A 20906-nucleotide genomic window follows, 5' to 3' on the forward strand; every position below is an offset into this window, starting at 1 on the left:
TATCCAACAGGTATTAATTAAACATAACTAAATAGGTAATAGGGATATACATAAGAGGTTTTATGTTATCCGTCTAGGCCTATTTGCAGTATCTGTGTGTAAAACAATACACAGACCGGATCATAGAGCACAGTGGCAGGTGGGGAGTTTGACTTGGGCGGTACCTGTCAAAGCATAACGCAGGTGTTCTAAGGCGAGCTCAGGGAGGACAGTAACCTCCCGTGGGGCAGAAGGTCTAAAGCTTGGCTCGAGGGATGACTATCAATAGATCGCAGGTAGGGAGCTGCTCTGCTACGCACAAAACCTTGACCCAGAATCAGTTTGTCTATGAATGATTTAGCACTGGATGCCCAGCGAACATGCGATGCGCTCCGGGAGAGAGGCGGACCACTTCCATCTGGGCCCGTGGCGAGCGGCTCTATGTTATTCAGAGTTGGTCACAGATTTTGCTATCTTAGCAAAATCTGCCACCACTAAACTTGCATCCTGGGGGCCACACAGCACAGGGCAAGGCCGCCTAGCTTGTGTGGCACCGCCCCGTGATGTGATCGCAATTCAGTTGTGATTGCATTGCAAAAATCTCAAATAGAGGTTGACCCCTGGCTACGCAGCAATGGCACCACCGACATGTTTCCAATCGCAGAAAAAGCAGGTGACATCATTGGCCGGTGCCGAAAATGGCCATGACACGCCTGCGTTTCCTGGTGTACTCCTCTCCCCCCAATGATGCATGGCCTCTCCCGGACACCCGTTGTCTGTCAATCATGATGCAAATGCATCCTTCTGCGATCCGATCGCATCGTGATTGCATCCGCACTGCGGCTGCGGCACATGCGCAGACGACCGTAAATCATGAGTATGTTAACCCATTACATGCCTATAATACTTGTGGCATTTGATGCTTTTATTAATAAATTTGATAACACTTGTCCTTTTCTGTTTAGCTGCTCACCCTTCTCAGTGTTCTAGGCCTAGCTGTCAAAAGCAAGGGTTCCGTAGGAACTATTACAACTGTTATTATAACTCTGGTACAGAGGCATTGGCTTTTCTATAATGGGTTGAGTGCATACTTACCGATATTCTGGCTGCTCTCTGCGGGAGAGAGCAGCCAGGTCGGCTCAGCGGGCCGGCAGGGGAGGCTGTGCTGTAAAGGAGGGGGTGGCCGGAGGCGGGATGGGGGTGGAGCAAGGGTGGGACGGGGCGGAGCAAGGGTGGGGTCACAGTGACACCTCCTTTAAGCCACGCCCCCCGCTCTGTAATGCCGCGATCACCGGCATTACACTGCAGGGGGCGTGGCTATGATGACGCGATTCCGCAAGAATCGCGTCATCAACTGCCCGGACCGACCACTTTACACACTAAGTGGGCGGACGGGCAGGGGGGACCCCGCAAATCGGGAGACTTGCCTGCTCTTCCGGGGGGCCGGGAGGGTCACCAGATTTTCGGGAGCCTCCCGGCCATTCCGGGAGAGTAGGCAAGTATGGTTGAGTGTCCAGGGGAGCCCAAACCGCACACACTGCACCCATGTTTAATCACTTACCTTTCCAGAATTACACGTTGGAACTGCAGCTGCTGTAAAAAATTACTGACAAAATGGCCACTGCGCATGCGTGGTATTGATTAGTCTCCAGAAGATGGTGGATGCCATATTTTTGGAGACCTGTACATGCGCAGTAGACTCTAGCACAATGCCAGATTCTACTGCGCCGTGGAGAGGAGAGGGGCCAACACGGGGCCCTTCCTCTATTAGCCACTTTCCTGGCATTGTTTGCTTCAGATGTGACCATCCCAGGAAGTGCTTTATCTAACCTGGTCACACAGGATGCGACCAGTCAGATAAACAGCGTATGCAACTGCAGGGAAGGAAAATGTCCCACAGCTGCAGTTCTCAGAGGGATCGGAAGGTCACTCTGCCTTCCCACACCCTCCCCACAGTGTTTGGTGTGCTGCCAATCACTGCTGATCGGTCAGCATGGCAGGCCCCCCAACCAGCGGCTGCAGGCAATAGCAGCCGCTGGGAAAGCGTTAATTATTGATTAACCAAGCCACCCCCCTGTGTACCTGATGGCTGTCCTGGCTTTTAAATTGAAAGCTGCAATGGCCGCTTTATGACCGATGTTCTGATGTTTAAAAAAAACACAGAAATATTTTTTTAAAAAATGTGTTTTTTTCACTAAAATCATTTTGGATAAGGTTAAATACATACTCTTCACCTAATTTACTCATAACCCCACACACCCCCACACACACAAAATTTCTGAGTGTTTTTTTGGGGGATGGAAATCATCAGTTAAGTGGTTAAAACTCCCCCGTACAGAAGGTAAGTCTGCCTGAATGTTCCCTACACCAATGTGAGGCTGCCTTCTCCTTTACAGGTAATGAAAATTGCGGTGGTGCACACCTTCCGGATAGACAAGGCTCGGAAAGAGCTTGGCTACAACCCAAAGAAGTTCTACTTTGCTGACTGTGTGGACTTTTTCATCAAAAGCCGACCCAATCCATCAAAAGAAAGATGGAACATTACAAAAATATTGCTTGTCCTGCTCTGTTTATTTATTTGTCTGTGCCTACTCTTGCTTCTATAGAGCCTACAAAATCCTGTACCTCTACATGAAGTACGCATTAAAGTGGGATTGTGGAGAAAATGGGGTTTACCATTTTATGCGTATAGTTTGAAACCAACACTGTTTATATGGGATGGAATGAGCTTATTGTACAGAGCATGAAATGTACTTCTGGCAAGAAACAAAAAATAATTATGTAACTCTGCAACAAGAAGAATGTATACTGATGTCTGCAGACCTATAGTCTGGATTACACCATTGAGTGGTAACTCATACCCTAGGGTGGGGGAGGTAACAAGCTCCAACCATTGGCTCATAGACACTTGGACAAAGGCTCGATACTGACTTTGGCAATATGTTGAGTTATACGAGCACTGTTTAATCTTGCTGTACATATACTGTTTGTGGCTGAACTGTGAGATCTTTCCATTCAGTACTCAAGCTGAGGGGCAGATTACTTCTGGCCTAAATCTTCAGGTAGTCAAAGTATGTCGGTCATCATCAACTGCATTCACCAACTTGCCCGATTGTGATCCTTCGATTCGAGGAATTTTTCCAATATAAGTGCTACTTTACCAGTGATAGGTAGCCAATTGCTTGATTTTAATAATCATAATAATCCAAAAAAAGTCTTATTAATATTATATTCAATAACAATTTACACACACACACACACACACACACACACACACACACACACACACACACACATACACATACACATACACATACACATATATATATATATATATATATATATATAAAATATGTAACAGGGTTAGATAAACAGGAACCATCTCCAGGGGTAGATGGTAGAATATAGCAGCCAAGAGATCACACAAGTCCAAGGTTTCTGGTGCTGATGGTGGTGTAAACACAAGTCATTCCATAACTCACTATAAAACACTAGCAGTTTTACCAAGCATAGCTCACTTGTTTTCAGGAGCAGGATTTCTCTCACAGAGACTCTGCAGTCTCCTTTATCCCCAGGTATTGTGAGAGAGATAGTGAACTTATGACACTCTCAGGCTGCCTAAATCACTAAATAGCCTTCTGTGAGGCCAGCAGGCCCTAAACACTGCACAATTTCCGCCGAGCTGCCGATGGCGGATACGGGCGACCCGGTGGCTGGGGGGGGGGAGAGTGAAGTTTCTTCACTTCCCCCATCACTTGGCTCCATAGCAGTGCAGGCAAATATGGACGAGATCATCCATATTGGCCTGCATGCACAAACGACGGGGCACCAGCGATGAACGAGCACGGGGCCACGCATCGTTCATCGCTGGTGCCTCCACACTGAAAGATATGAATGGTATCGCGTTCATTAATGAACGAGATCGTTCATATCTTTCACTCATGTCGCCCAGTGTGTATGGCCTATAAGACCTGAACTGGGCCTAATGGATGGAGCCCATCCTCTCTTCTCACATCTATATCCCAGGAACCCTCATTCGGCTTTTACCAAAAGCTGTTAGTAACACAACTAAACACTTTCCTGGGGCAAATATACCTGCCTTATATGTGTGTGTGTGTGTGTGTGTGTGTGTGTGTGTGTGTGTGTGTATATATATATATATATATATATATATACATACGGGTGTAGTACGGGTGACCTTACTACGCCGGGATCCCGACAGCATACCGACGCCGGGATCCCGGCGGGGAAGGGCGAGTGCAGCAAGCCCCTTGCGGGTTCGCTGCGCTCGCCACGCTGCGGGCTCAGTGGCGACCTGCGGTCGCCACGGGTTCTATTCCCACTCTATGGGTGTCGTGGACACCCACGAGTGGAAATAGTCCCTGTTGGTCGGCATGCCGACCATAGGGATAGTGAGCCGTCGGGCTCACGGAGGAGGTCATGTGACTGTTGGTCAGCCGACCGGCGGTCACATGACTACCACCCATACATACATACATACATACAGTGGGGCAAAAAAGTATTTGGACAGCCACCGATTGTGCAAATTGACCCACTTAAAATGATAAGAGAGGTCTGTAATTTCCATCATAGGTACACTTCAACTGTGAGACAGGATCTGAAAAAAACACTAGGAATTCACATTGTATGATTTTTAAACAATTTGTATATTCTTGCAGAAAATAAATATTTGGACAATCAAAAAGTTTAACTCAATACTTTGTAATATAACCTCGGATGGCAATTACAGAGGTCAAACGTTTCCTGTAGTTCTTGACCAGGTTTGCACACACTGTAGCAGGTATTTTGGTCCACTCTTCCATGCAGATCTTCTCTAGATCTGTCATGTTTTGGGGCTGTCGCCGGGCAACACGAACTTTCATCTCCCTCCACAGATTTTCTATTGGGTTGAGGTCTGGAGACTGGCTAGGCCACTCCAGGACCTTGAAATGCTTCTTAAGGTGCCACTCCTTAGTTGCCCGGGTGGTGTGTTTGGGGTCATTGTCATGCTGGAAGACTCAGCCACGTTCCATCTTCAATGCTCTTACTGAGGAAAGGAGGTTTTTGCCCCAAATCTTACGATACATGGCCCCATTCAGCATCTCCTTAATACGGATCAGTCGTCCTGTTCCCTTTGCAGAAAAGCAGCCCCAAAGCATGATGTTGCCACCCCCATGCTTCACAGTGGGTATGGTGTTCTTGGGATGCCATTCATCATTCTTCTCCCTCCAAACACGGCGAGTGGAGTTTATACCAAAAAGTTTGTTTTTGCTCTCATCTGACCACATTACTTTCTCCCAATCCTCCTCTGGATCATCCAGATGGTCACTGGCAAACTTTAGATGGGCCCGGACATGTGCTGTCTTAAGCAGGGAGACCTTTCGGGCGCTACAGGATTTCAATCCATGACGACGTAGTGTGTTACTAATGGTAACCTTTGTGACTGTGGTCCCAGCTCCCTTGAGGTCATTGACCAGGTCCCCCCGTGTAGTTCTAGGCTGATTCCTCAACGTACTCAAGATCATTGATACCCCACGAGGTGAGATCTTGCATGGAGCCCCAGGATGAGGGAGATTGTCAGTGATCTTGAATTTCTTCCATTTTTTAATAATTACGCCAACCTTTGATCTCTTCTCACCAAGCTGCTTGCCTATTGTCTAGTAACTCATCCCAGCCTTGTGCAGCTCTACAATTTTGTCCCTGGTGTCCTTAGACAGCTCTCTGGTCTTGGCCATGAGGTAGCAGTCTGACTGTTTGAGGGTGTGGACAGATGTCTTTTATACAGATAACCAGTTCAAACAGGTGCCATTAATACAAGTAACGAGTGGAGGATAGAAGAGCTTCTTAAAGAAGAAGTAACAGGTCTGTGAGAGCCAGAAATCTTGCTGCTTGGTACGTGTCCAAATATTTAGTTTCCGCAAGAATATACAAGTAAATTGTTTAAAAATCATACAATGTGATTTCCTGTTTTTGTTTTTTTTTTAAGATTCTGTCTCTCACAGTTGAAGTGTACCTATGATAGAAATTACAGACCTCTCTCATCTTTTTAAGTGGGTCAACTTGCACAATCGGTGGCTGTCCAAATACTTTTTTGCCCCACTGTATGTGTATGTATATACACTTTGTGGAGTGAGAGGCGGCACTCGGAGACTTTAAAAAATATATATAAATGTGTATTCAGGTGCTACATCAACGTTTCGGGGACCACTGTCCCCTTCATCAGAATCCTGAAGACTATATAGGGCAAGTTCCCTGGGGAGGGCACCAATGTGGACTTCTGGAGTAATTTGTTAAGCTGACCAGTCCCTTCAAGGCCTTCCCTACTGGTCAGTCTCTACACCAGGGGTGTCCAACCTTTCACCTTCCCTGGGCCACATTAGAAGATGAAAATTTGGTTTGGGCCGCACATAAAATAAAATAACAGTAACGATACCTGAATGAGAGACAGATTACTTACCTACATCCCACGCCGGTCACGTCCACTTGTCCAGTAGAATCCAAAAGGGTCGGTACCTATAAAAATGAAAATTATACTTACAAACGAATGAATGAATATTATGCCCTCACTGACGCGGGAAGACGTTCGCCCCTTGTAGTTGTGCCCCTGTAGCTGCGCCCCTTGTACTGTGCCCCTTGTAGTTGTGCCCCTGTAGCTGCGCCCCTTGTACTGTGCCCCTTGTAGTTGTGCCCCTGTAGCTGCGCCCCTTGTACTGTGCCCCTGTAGCTGCGCCCCTTGTAGTTGTGCCCCTGTAGCTGCGCCCCTTGTAGCTGTGCCCCTGTAGCTGCGCCCCTTGTAGTTGTGTCCCTGTAGCTGTGCCCCTTGTACTGTGCCCCTTGTAGTTGTGCCCCTGTAGCTGTGCCCCTTGTACTGTGCCCCTGTAGCTGCGCCCCTTGTAGTTGTGCCCCTGTAGCTGTGCCCCTTGTACTGTGCCCCTGTAGCTGCGCCCCTTGTAGTTGTGCCCCTGTAGCTGTGCCCCTTGTACTGTGCCCCTTGTAGTTGTGCCCCTTGTAGTTGTGCCCCTGTAGCTGTGCCCCTTGTAGTTGTGCCCCTGTAGCTGCCCCCTTGTAGTTGTGCCCCTTGTAGTTGTGCCCCTGTAGCTGTGCCCCTTGTAGTTGTGCCCCTGTAGCTGTGCCCCTTGTACTGTGCCTCTGTAGCTGCGCCCCTTGTAGTTGTGCCCCTGTAGCTGTGCCCCTTGTACTGTGCCCCTTGTACTGTGCCCCTGTAGCTGCGCCCCTTGTAGTTGTGCCCCTGTAGCTGTGCCCCTTGTACTGTGCCCCTTGTAGTTGTGCCCCTGTAGCTGCGCCCCTTGTAGTTGTGCCCCTGTAGCTGCGCCCCTTGTACTGTGCCCCTTGTAGTTGTGCCCCTGTAGCTGCCCCCTTGTACTGTGCCCCTTGCAGTTGTGCCCCTGTAGCTGCCCCCTTGTACTGTGCCCCTTGTAGTTGTGGCCCTGTAGCTGCCCCCTTGTACTGTGCCCCTTGTAGTTGTGGCCCTGTAGCTGCCCCCTTGTACTGTGCCCCTTGTAACTGCACCCTTGTACTGTGCCCCTTGTAGTTGTGGCCCTGTAGCTGCCCCCTTGTACTGTGCCCCTTGTAGCTGCCCCCTTGTACTGTGCCCCTTGTAGTTGTGGCCCTGTAGCTGCCCCCTTGTACTGTGCCCCTTGTAGTTGTGGCCCTGTAGCTGCCCCCTTGTACTGTGCCCCTTGTAGTTGTGGCCCTGTAGCTGCCCCCTTGTAATGTGCCCCTTGTAGTTGTGGCCCTGTAGCTGCCCCCTTGTACTGTGCCCCTTGTAGCTGCGCCCTTGTACTGTGCCCCTTGTAGTTGTGGCCCTGTAGCTGCCCCCTTGTACTGTGCCCCTTGTAGCTGCGCCCTTGTACTGTGCCCCTTGTAGTTATGGCCCTGTAGCTGCCCCCTTGTACTGTGCCCCTTGTAGCTGCGCCCTTGTACTGTGCCCCTTGTAGCTGTAAAAAAAAACACACACACACACACAGACACATACTTACCGCTCCTGCAGCGCAGCCTCCGTCTCCGTCCGCCGCTCCTCTCTGCTGTACTACGGGAGGGACGTCTGTACAGGACACTGTACAGCGGCGCAGGCAGCGGCCACGGACTTCAGATCTTGATTCCCCCCCCCCCCTTCCCCGGACACTGTACAGCGGCGCGGCCACGGACAGACACCCACCCCCGGCTCACTTACGTGTTCTTGTACAACCAACTTTTCCGCTGGGCTCCTCTACTCTCGCGCTGCTCAGTCACGTGTGCCGCTATGCAGCGGAGGAGGGCTACACTGTGACTGACAGCGGAGAGGGCGTGAGCTGGTGCTGGTCCCAGCAGCAGCAATCCAATCAGGATGTGCTGACAGCCTGCTGGGGCCGGCTCAGCCTCACATGTGGTGTCCGTACTCGAAAAAAAAAACAAAAAAAAACCTCTGCTGCAGCGCTGCTCCTGGGCCGCATTACTAGCCGACTTGGGCCGCATGCGGCCCGCGGGCCGCGGGTTGGACAAGCCTGCTCTACACTGACTTCAACAATATGAGCATTGCTCTCAGGCATGATTTGGATTTTAAATACAAAGTATGCTCTTATCATAGGTTTAGGTACTGTCCCACTTATATAATGACACAGAAACACACCCAAGCATATCAGCTAATGAACACCTGGGGAATATCTAACAACGTTTAATTGACTTACACATTGAAAACAGGGGTGCAAGAGAAAGTGACCACAAACATCTTATATAAACAACAGGCTTTAATCCAGGGCACTCATACGGCTGTGGTGCCAGTGGTATGTGACCACATAATAAAAAATAAAAAAAACATCTTTTTATCTCTGTCTGTCTGTCTCTCTCTCTCTCTCTCTCTCTCTCTCTCTCTCTCTCTCTCTCTATATATATATTTATATATTGTGCTCTCTCCAATATGGCTTAATGTGCATTACAGAAGCCATGAACATAACACAGATATTTATATTTGCAGAAAATACAGGAACTGTGAACATAAGAGGTGTGGCAGCCATTTTGGTTGTACTTCAGATTATTCATCCTACCCATAAAGGTACCAGGAAAGGTAGCCATCTTGGGTGCACTACATTAGTTACACTAGGCAGAATAGACAAATGCCTGGAAGAGCTGACACTCATGAGCACCAAGAGGTGCGGGAGCCTGGGTCAGTAGTGCATCGGGCAGGGAGAGAAAGGAGATTTCTGCTGCTCAGCTGCAGCAGTCTCTCCCCCCAACCCAGCACATAGTCCAGGGAGCAGCAGCAGAAGTCTTCTCTTTTTCCCTGCAAGTGTTACAGGGAGATCGCCCCTCTCCCTGCATCTTTCCCCTGTGAGGGACAAATCCACCCCCTTCTCTGTGCACAGTGTTATGAAGGGAGGGGGAGTGGAAACAAGCCTCCCCAATTTTGCCATGCCCACTCCAGTACACGGCCCTGTCACTGCTCTGAATGGGCCAGATGACACATAATGGGGAAGATACAGAATACTAAAGCGGGATACACAATCCTTACATAGCGTTGCCAATTTTATACCCCCTATACACAGCATAAGTCAGATCTGTAAATAAAGAACTGGTCTCGCCCCTCACAGTTTTCCTTACTTCCAAACATCAGAGCTTCTGTAAGTACATGGTTATATATATGTGAGATAAATGTGTCAGCTGTGTGCCCTTACAGCTGAGGAAGCTGGCACATCATTTCCTATCTCCTATATAATAGCCCTGTGATTCTGTGCCTGGGTTTCTAACGCTGGGCGTGGCTAGGAGCTCTCATTGGGTTAGTGGCAGGTCTATCACACCCAGTCCACAGCTGATTGGGTGAGAAACGCCCTCCCACACAGGTTACATCCAATAGGAGGCTTTGCCCTTTGGCTGCTGTGTTTTCACAGAGCAGGATTAGCAATGGAACTGATGGAGCTGCAGCTCCAGCCCCACACCCCAAAATAGTCCCACTGCATCTGCAGCATCACACCCTCCAACACTTAACACATAAACATTGATACACATTTGAAAAGGGGGCGTGGTCACGGGTACAGCAGCGTGGCCACGCCCCATTTCATATACTTCCAATGGAAGCTTGGAGAGCCAGAAATCGGTACAGACCATTAAAAAAAAATGACTGTACCTGCCAAAAAGGTGCAGCTGGAGGGTATGCATACCTCCCAACTGTCCCGATTTTCGCGGGACAGTCCCGTTTTTTGTGGTCTGTCCCGCTGTCCCTTCCGCGGGCCGCAGTGTCCCGCGGTGGGGGGAGGGCAGTTGGGAGGCTCCTGATCACTCACTGCTCTGCTCAGTTGAGAGCAGAGTAGCGGTGAATAGACGCTGTGCGCGTGCGCACAGCGTCTATTCCAGTGAGTTAGAGGGAGAGGGGGCATGCCAGCAGCTCACAGAGCGCTGGCCATGCCCCCTCAGTGACGAAAACGGGGGCGTGACTCGCGATCACGGGCCCTCCCGCGAAGCCACCCCCCCCCTTCTACATAGGCCACGCCCCCTTTTCGGTCGCGCCCGCGCTTCGTACGCCAAGATGTCACTCCTTCTTCTACTTCAATGTTGGGAGGTATGGGGTATGCCACTGCATCTGCAGCAAGTCTCTGCGCTGTAGATAGGAGGGAAAAACATTATTTTACTGCAGCGTCCTATGGGGGTCATTCCAAGTTGATCGCTAGCTGCATTCGTTCGCTGTGCAGCGATCAGACAAAAATTCGGCACTTCTGCGCATACGTATGCAGCGCAATGTGCACGTGCGGCGTACTATTACAACGAACGATGTAGTTTTACATAGGGTCTAGCGATGCTTTTCAGTTGCACAGGTAGCCGCAGAGTGATTAACAGGAAGAGGGCGTTTATGGGTGTCAACTGACCGTTTTCAGGGAGTGTTCGGAAAAACCCAGCAGTGGCAGGGCAAACGCAGGGCGTGTTCATGACGTCAAATCAGGAACTGAATGGTCTGAAGTGATCGCAAGCGCTGAGTAGGTCTGAAGCTACTCTGAAACTGCACAAAATATTTTTGTACCCACTCTCCGATCCCTTCGTTCGCACTTCTGCTAAGCTAAAATACACTTCAAGTGGGCGGCGGCATAGCGTTTGCACGGCTGCTAAAAACTGCTAGCGAGCGATCAACTCGGAATGACCACCAATGTCTTGCTGCCAGTCCACCTGCCCCCTCCGGCATCAACAATCCCCACTCCCTAGCGACACCGAAGGTGGAACAAAAGCTGCTGCGGCCACCGGCATAGATGTGTATGAAAGCGGCGCAGCAGAAGGCTTTCATAGCCCTCCCTGCGCCGCATACTCTCTGAGCCCCAGAGCCTCCTCTGCGTGTGATGTCACAGAAGTGCCTCGCAGCCACAGCCGCGCCCAGAGGCCCTGACTCCGCAACACAGCACAGCACCTGGCCTGCCGGCCTGGAAGCCCCGAGATGGCTAATGTAGCGGATAGAGAGGAGGGTAATGTATGGACGCTGAATCAATGTATAAGGTGACTGTGCAGTGCAGTGGGTGTGCAGTCAGGGCCGGTGCTAGAGTGTTCGCCTCCCCCCTGCAAACTATAAATTTGCACCCTTGCATACTTTACAAATGCACAGCGCACATAATACCCCCTGTAGTAGAGACACTTACACATGTAATGCCCCCTGTACCAGAGACGCTTACATATGTAATGCCCCCTGAACCAGTGACGCTTAGACATGTCACGTCCCCCCTGTACCAGTGACGCTTACACAAGTAACACCCCCTGTAGCAGTGACGCTTACACACATAACGCCCTCTGTACCAGTGCCGCTTAGACACGTAACGCCCCCTGTACCAGTGACACTTACACACGTAACGCCCTCTGTACCAGTGCCGCTTAGACACGTAACGCCCCCTGTACCAGTGATGCTTACACACATAACGCCCACCTGTACCAGTGATGCTTACACATGTAATGCCCCCTGTAGCAGTGACGCTTACACATGTAACGCCCGTGTACCATTGACGCTTTCAAACGTAACGCCCCCCTGTACCAGTGACGCTTACACACGTAACACCCCATGTACCAGTGACGCTTACACACGTAATGCCCCCTCCACCAGTACCGCTTACACATATAACGCCCTCTGTACCAGTGCCGCTTACACACGTAACGCCCCCTGTACCAGTGCCGCTTACACACGTAACGCCCCATGTACCAGTGCCGCTTACACATGTAACGCCCCCTGTACCAGTGTTGCTTACACACATAATGCCCCCTGTACCAGTGACGCTTACACACATTATGCAGCAGTCACACATACACACACACACACAACAGACACATATATATATACAAACACACACACATACATACTGTACATACATTACACACATACACAGTCACACATATATACAGTATACACAGACACTGTATGTATATATACACACACACACACACACACACACACACACACACACACACACACACACACACTCACTCTCTTTCCAGACACTTATCTAATGAAGTCTGACTGGCCGAAGCTGTAGCAGCTCATCCTCCTGCTGCAGCATGGTCCCATGTAGCTCCGCCCCTTACTCCCATCTAGCTCCGCAACTGCTCCTCCCCCACCCGCAGTGGCTCCGGACCACCACCCGTGGCACCTACGCACCCTCCCCCACCTGTGGCACCACCACTCCAGCCCCTCCCCCACCTGCGGCACCACTGCAACCGCCCCTCCCGCGGCACCCCAGAGTCCCATCCGCATCTTCCCCGCACCCGCCACTCCCCCAACCACAGCACCTACTAGGTGATTCACCAGGCCCTGCGTGCGCTGTTCACGCCGTTGCAAGGGGCTTCGACCCCTTAACCATTGCACGCCCTTTGTCCGTGCAATATTTAACCACTGACACAATTATGATTGGATGTAATACCCCATATAATAAAATATTGCACGCCACAAGGGTGTGCAAGGGTTAAGGGGACGTAGCCCCTTACGACGGTGTGAAGAGCGCCCGTAGGGCGTGATGAATCACCTAGTATATAATAAAATGCTAACGCTGCTCATCACTTCTATGGGGGGATTCACTAGGTGGCGCCTGATGGAGCCAGTGCTGACATTACTGTTATGTTGTTCCGTCATTTTGACGGGCTGGTAACTAGTTTCCATAATGATGCTCTCCATGAAACACAAACTATGCCTCATGCCTCACAAACAGTACACACTTACCTCACTATAAAAACACAGTGGCAATACAAACTATTCACCCGTATTTAATTTTTTTACATTTTGGAATCGTAGTGGAATTATGGACTGATGTGATTATTGCCACTGATCGACATACAATGCTCTGTAATATACATTGAAAACACTTTAGTTACAATTGTGGTTTTTTTTAATTTATAGTAAAGGACAATCTTATTATAGTGTATTGGTCTATGGTAATTTTCCCAAAATAAGGGGGTAATTCAGAGTTGATCGTAGATGTGTTAAATTATTTAGCACATCTACGATCATTTACTCTGACATGCGGGGGGACGCCCAGCACAGGGCTAGTCCGCCCCGCATGTCGGCGGCAATGATTTTTTACGAGTAGCTCCCTGCCAGCGCAGCTATTGCACACTGGCAGTAAGCTACTGGCCGCGCACCAGGTCACAGCGGCTGCATGTGACGTCACACTGCCACCGCGGCCTGCACCCCCCAACGGTCCAGGTTCAGGCCGATGCAGGAGGGACATGGTTAGGCTGCGGGAAGGGGGAGTTAAGGTCAGGCTGTGGGAGGAGGAGGTGTTAGGTTTAGGCACCCCTGAGTAGGGTTATGTTTAGGCTGCGGGGAGGAAGTGTTAGGTTTAGGCACCACCAGGGAGGGTTGAGTTAGGTTTAGGCTGCAGTAAGGGAGGGTTGTGGGGTAGGGGTAGCATGCTCGGGATTCTAAACATCAGGATGTCAGGATGCCACGGTTGGTATTCTGACCGCCAGCATTTCAGCCCCAACCCCAGCCATCGGTACTGGACACTAACAAATGTCAAACTAACATATTAGTGAACTACTGTATATATTATACTGGGTAAAACTTGGACTGTAGATATTTCAGTTTTATGCAGTATGATACCCCCTTCTGTCTATTGAGATGTATTAGCCATCATATATGGTATTAACATTGCCACGCAGTGGGTACTACAGGTTGGGATTGTTTTGCCATTAGTCGGGATCCCGGAGGTCAGAATACCGACCACGGGATCCCGTCCATGGGGGGGGGGGGGGGGGAGACGAGCGCAACGGAACCCCTTGAGGGTTCTAGTGCCACTCTATGGGTGTTGTGGACACCCACGAGTGGGATTAGTCCCTGTGTGTCGGCATTGCCAGTATTCGAGATCCCGGCGTCGGCATCCTGACCGCCGGTCATGTGACCACATCCCAGTACTACATATAATAAGGGGAAAAATTAGGGATGAACAATTTTTTTTCTGAGTACTGTATGATTAATCTGCATGAGAGAATGCGTACAGTATTTGCCGTGATACAATGCAAGTAACACATTGCTTTCAGTACTTTGTGTTGTCTTTTTATGTAGTTTGCAGTTGGGATGTATGGGGAGTCAATAATCATATTTTTATGACAGAGTTACAGTGGAAACTCAAGACTAAACCAATTATATATGGAAATGTTTTACATGATCTAAGTATTTGTGTAGACAATGTGCTTGTGTTGTTTTTGTGTCATTCACATATTCTGTGATGGTGGCAAATAATGACAAGCAGGGACTTAACGCTTTTAGTTTAATCAAGGGCGGAACTACAGGAAAAGTGAAGGTTAAGAGCGATATTGGGGCTCGGAGAAGAGGGAACTGGAAATGCTGGATCAGCCCCATGTGTAGTGAAATGCGTCAGTATTTGCATGCTCAGACCCCCTGCTCTATTCTGTTGCTATAGGACCCAGCAATAGATTGTTCCAAGCCTGATTTCAATATATGTTTGTTCCTGAAATGCCATATGAAATGCGTGTGCTTGCTTTTTCCTGATTGATGCACAGTTCTGTAGAATGTGATTGGTGATAATCTATACTTACATTCAATGTAATTTGCTGCAATGTTTAATTAAAATTCATATTTTAATATTTATTTTTCATTTGATTTTTTTACATTTTGATTCGTTTTACATAGCAATATAAAAACATATTTGATCATATTTGGCCTTCACCTTTTAAAAGGACCAAACATCTTTCTTTTGAATTCCTTCCCTGCATTATACCATACCCCCGCCACTGATACAACTTACATGAAGTTACCAAAATGTATTTACCACCGGCGGTTAATTACTAACACAATACGAAACAGTAATTTAGGAGTATACAAACACCTGTTATCTTATATGGCTGAACATAAAACTGCTTCTGTATCTCCTAAGGCCCATATTCACGGGCCGATGTGGGAGAGAACCACTCAGCACACATCTCTCCCACCACTCAGCACAGCGCGATGTGTGCTGAGCGTGCGGGGGGAGACGTGGGGGTGGGCGCTCATTTCACCCAGCAATAGCACCAGCGATAGTGATGCGCGGGGCTGCGCATCGCTCTCGCTGTGGGGGGTACACACGGAGCGATCATGCTTAAAATCTAGTCAGATTGCTTAGATTATCGCTCCGTGAGTACCTCCCTTTACGCCTTTGGTGTATGCAAATTTTGAACACAATCAGTGTATCTACTCTTCTCTGCAAGTCTAGAACTCCTTTAAAATCTATAATAAACATCACTAGCGGCGGCTCCTACTTACGTTTGGCAGGGGGGCTGCCGCTACCTCCATGCTGGGAGAGGACCGGAGACAAGTAGCCCCGGGTCCTGGCACCTGCACAATGGATTCAGCAGGTGCCAGGAACGGCATATGCGCACATGCGCAAACCCCCGGTTTCTGTGGACAGCACCGACTGCAGCCTGTAGAAGCCAGATTGGGCTGTGTGAAAGGCAGGGAATGGTTTACTACAGGAAGTCAGAGCTCTGCTTATCGCAGCTCGGTCTGGCAGTCCAGGAGGGAGGAAACACCTCCCAATGGGACTGCCTTGTGTGTGTGTGACTGACAGATAGGAATTCCAATCGGAAGTCTCTGCCAGTCACAGTGAAGTCAGTACAGTCATGGACTGCATCTGGCTTCACTTACACCGAGCTGGGTGAAAGATTTTACTGCAGTCCTGCAGCCCATAGGTAAAATCTGCCACTGAACATCACACTTTTTTATTACCCAGACTCCCTCTAGAATGTATACTACTTATTTCCAATTGTAGAATTCAAGCGCTCTCCAGATAAAACACCTCTAGGACTAAAGGAGCCCAGACATCAGTGGAGTAATTGATGCAATTCCCCATTCTCCTGATACTTGTGTCAGGGAGTGAGGAAGTCCAACATGTTGGAATTCCACTACTCGACAATTCTGACCAAAAAAGTATTGTTGAGTCTGGGATTTTTAGCATGCTAAATTTTGCTGCTAGATCTTCACTGATGTGCATTTTAATAGGCAGATTGGAGTCAGGGAGTGGCATGGCTGATGTATGGCCTGCATTAGGCAAGGCATTGGCCTTTGATGACCAATGACGCAGTACCAAATCTGTGATGGGAAATTGTAGAGACAGACATTGGCTACTTTTCATAAGTCCTGGGGGATAATTCAGACCTGATCGCTAGGCTGCGTTTTCGCACAACGGGCGATCAGGTCTGAACTGCATGCACCGCTCAGCGATGGGTTTGTGCGAAGAATCCATTCACACAGGCAATCGCAAGGAGATTGACAGGAAGAGGGCATTTATGGGTGTCAACTGACCGTTTTCCGGGAGTGTTTGGAAAAACGCAGGCGTGTCCAAGCGTTTGCAGGGAGGGTGTCTGACGTCATATCGGTCCCGAACAGGCTGAAGTGACCGCAGCGGCTGAGTAAGTACTGGGCTACTCAGAGACTGCACAGAATCAATTTGTACAGCTCTGCTACACATACGATCGCACACTTGCACAGCTAAAATACACTCCCCTGTAGGCAGCAACTATCTGGTTGCAGCAGTGCAAAAATCACCCATCCAAGTTGGACATCCACATGGTCAACTTGAAGAATTGGCTACAGAAAGATTTAACCGTGGAGGACTGATCTCGAAATATAAAGAATATAGCAATTTTATTTTTATTTTTTTCCACATGAGTAAAATAAGGTCATCTTTTCCCGTTTATTGGATTTGCCCTACTATGAAGACCATGTGGGTAGATATCTACCTGTTTATCTCCTGACTTCCCATCACTCATAAGTCTGCTGTTCTGCGGCTACATACATTACAACAACTGAATGTCTTTCAAAAATGTTTATAGAGAAAAAAGTAAGAGTAGTAGCTTACATGTTACTAGCCCATATATATAATTCACTTAATTTAATCTATACCATAATTTATAACCTTTTTTTAACTCCACTTCCTCCTTTACGCTTATAAATGTACAAACTGAGAAGTTCAAATAATGAGGCTGTCGCAGAGGTGTAAGTTCAAACTACTCCCCACCCCTTCCCTCCCTCCACTTCCAACACCATGTCCCAGCAGCACCCAGACACACGCTGTCTCCTGGAGCGCCGAGATGGGTGGGGGGCATGCGTGCCTACCTGACCCTCTCCATGAGGGAGAAAATGCTCTGTTCCTGGACTTTCCTGGTAATGTATGATTGCCATCACCTGTGGTGAGCTAGTTAATTGATAAGAAAGGTGTTTCACCACAGGTGATGGCATTCATACATTACCAGGAAAGTCCAGGAACAGAGCATTTTCTCCCTCATGGAGAGGGTCAGGTAGGCAAGTATGGTGGGGGGGTGAGGTAATTACCTGGGCCTGGGCTTGTTAAAGAGCTTCAGCTCAGGTCATCTGCTAAGCTGGTCCCCTTGTGCAACTGCCTGTGCCCCCTGTACAGCTGCGAGGAGAAGGGAACGTTAGTGTGGGGTGAGTGTGTACTCAAGAGGAAGTCTCTCCCAGTAGGTGACGGCTGCAGTGGGAGGGGCCCTGTCTCCTGCAGATCACATTCACTTCTACCACCTCAGCAGCACCCAGACAGGGCAAGGGACGACTGTACCACATGCCACCTGGGCTCCCTGCTTATTCCTGCTCTGGGGCACATAAAGCACAACCTGGAGCAATGGAGGAGGTCAGTGGGGCAGATGTATTAACCTGGAAAAGGCATAAGTAAGTGATAAACCAGTGATATGTGCAAGGTGATAAAGGCAGCAGCCAATCAGCTCCTAACTGTTAATTTACATATTGGAGCTGATTGGCTGGTGCCTTTATCACCTTGCACATATCACTGGTTTATCACTTCCTTATGCCTTCTCCAGGTTAATACATCTGCCCCAGTGTGCCCATACCTACCAACTGTTTCAGCGGGACAGTCCCGCTATTCGGACACTATCCCGCTGTCCCTCCCGCCGGTCGCAGTGTCCCGCGGGCGAGGGGGCAGTTAGGGGAGGCTTTGATCACCCACTTGTGAGGGGAGCAGGGGGCTGCCCAGCTGCTCGGGGAGCGCTGGGCACGCCCCCAAAATGCCGAAAATGGGTCCGTGGCGCTCGGCCACGCCCACTCGTCAGATGCCACCCCCTTCCACGACAAGCCACGCCCCCTTTTCGGTCACGCTCGACTTCGCCGCGCAGGGGTCCCTTTTCCTCCCCCTTCAAAGTTGGGAGGTATGGTGTGCCCCCTTCAGGGCTGGCGTCCGGAGGCAACCACCTTTCATTGTCTCCTGTATTTATGATCCTGGGTTGTGTTATTAGCGCTTTGATAGTATGTTTAAAAAAAATAAAATTATTATTTCCTTAGAAATAAGGTATTAAATGTCTCTGTGTCATGACTTCAGTGATTCTTTCCTTTTGTTTGCATTGATCAGTTTTCTTAGCTCCATCTAGTGGTCGTTGATGATAAACCAGTATTTCATGATAGAGGCGTCCTTTAGCAGCTTCCTCACTTTAACATGTAAACTAATTATGATGTTACTCAGTGCTCAGTTGCCACATTCCTTTTCTGCCAAGTAAGATGTATCTATAACAGGGTATCCGGACTCCAGGTCGACAACAAAAAGGTCGACACACCTTAGGTCGACACCAATTGGTCGACACGCCTTAGGTCGACATGGACAAAAGGTCGACATGGACAAAAGGTCGACAGAAACAAGGTCGACATGGAAAAATGTCGACATGAGTTTGTCACAATTTTTTTTCTTTTTTGGAACCTTTTCATACTTAACGATCCACGTGGACTACGAATGGAACGGTAATCTGTGCCGAGCGAAGCGGAGCGGAGCGAAGCGGAGCGGAGCGAAGGCACCATGCCCGAAGCATGACGAGCGAAGCGAGCCATGCGAGGGGACACGGTGCACTAATTGGGGTTCCCCGTCACTCTACGAAGAAAATGACACCAAAAAAACATTAAAAACTCATGTCGACCTTTTTCCATGTCGACCTTGTTCCTGTCGACCTTTTGTCCATGTCAACCTTTTGTCCATGTCGACCTAAGGTGTGTCGACCAATTGGCGTCGACCTAAGGTGTGTCGACCTTTTTGCTGTCGACCTGGAGTCCCAGACCCCTATAACAGTGGTTCTCAACATCAATCCTCAAGTACCACCAACAGATCATGTTTTGTGGATTTTTTAAATCATGCACAGACAAATTAATCTATTTTGCTGGATCAGTAATTATCCCATCTGCTGTCAGAGACAGAAACCCTTAAAACATGACATATTGGGAAAACATAAGGGTTGAGGTTGAGAACCACTGCTCTGTAAAATGTCTATACCTTTTACCTTATGTCAGAAATGCTGTTATATACAATTGATTTTGACGACTACTTAATTGATTGAATTGTACAGCACGGTTGGTGTATTGGTTAGCGTTACTCAGCACTGAGGTCATGGGTTTACTTACTACCATGGCCCTAACTGTATGGAGTTTGTATGTTCTTTAAATGCATGCATGAGTTTCCTCTGGGTACTCCGGTTTTCTCTTAAAATTACAAAATATACTGGTAGGTTAACTGACTCCAAACATAAATCAACCCTAGTGCCTATATATACCAGTGGCGTAACTACTGCCCCCGCAGTCCTCGCGGTGGCTTGGGGGCGCCACTGATTTACAGCAGACTGACATGCGGACGAGCGTCCGCATGTCAGTCTGCAGTCTCCTTCCCTCCGCCGCTTGTTGGAGGGACACGGAGGGACAGCGCGCCTCCCTGATTCCCTCCTGCTGCATAATCTCCGGCGGCCGCGGGTCTAATAGGGGGAAGTGCCGTCCGTGAGCTCTAATTGGCTCACGAACCGGCACTTCCCCCTATTAGACCCGCGGCCGCCGGAGATGATGCAGCAGGAGGGACACAGGAGAGACGAGCTGTGCCCTCCGTGTCCCTCCAAAAAGCGACCGGGGGGGGGGGATATCTGGCACTGGGGGCATATATGGCACGGGGGGGGGGGGGGGGATATCTGGCACTGGGGCATTTCTGGCACTGGGGGCATATCTGGCACTGGGGGGGGGTATCTGGCACTGGGGCATATATGGCACTGGGGGGGAATATCTGGCACTGGGGGCATATATGGCACTGGGGGGGGATATCTGGCACTGGGGGCATATATGGCACGGGGGGCATATATGGCACTGGGGGGAATATCTGGCACTGGGGGCATATATGGCACTGGGGGGGGGATATCTGGCACTGGGGCATATATGGCACTGGGGGGAATATCTGGCACTGGGGGGGGGGATATCTGGCACTGGGGCATATATGGCACTGGGGGGGGATATCTGGCACTGGGGGGGAATATCTGGCACTGGGGGCATATATGGCACTGGGGGGGATATCTGGCACTGGGGGCATATATGGCACGGGGGGAATATCTGGCACTGGGGGGGAATATCTGGCACTGGGCTCATATATGGCACGGGGGGAATATCTGGCACTGGGGGGGAATATCTGGCACTGTGGGCATATGTGGCA

At 49.4% G+C, this 20906-nt stretch overlaps 1 protein-coding gene and 1 long non-coding RNA gene across 2 annotated transcripts in view; one reads left to right on the plus strand and one right to left on the minus strand.

Annotated features, from left to right (window-relative positions):
• The window catches only part of SDR42E2 (short chain dehydrogenase/reductase family 42E, member 2), a 98592-nt gene extending 95947 nt beyond the window's left edge, over window positions 1–2645 (plus strand). Inside the window, exon 11 of the mRNA XM_063932399.1 lies at window positions 2376–2645. Within this exon, the coding sequence (XP_063788469.1) occupies window positions 2376–2585 (210 nt within the window). The 3' untranslated portion in view covers window positions 2586–2645. The remainder of the gene's footprint in view (window positions 1–2375) is intronic.
• Window positions 1–20906, minus strand: part of LOC134943696 (uncharacterized) — a 106018-nt gene that overhangs the window by 43043 nt on the left and 42069 nt on the right. The window lies entirely within an intron of this gene.

The sequence above is a fragment of the Pseudophryne corroboree genome, chromosome 7, assembly GCF_028390025.1.
Source record: "Pseudophryne corroboree isolate aPseCor3 chromosome 7, aPseCor3.hap2, whole genome shotgun sequence".
Lineage (NCBI taxonomy): Eukaryota > Metazoa > Chordata > Amphibia > Anura > Myobatrachidae > Pseudophryne > Pseudophryne corroboree.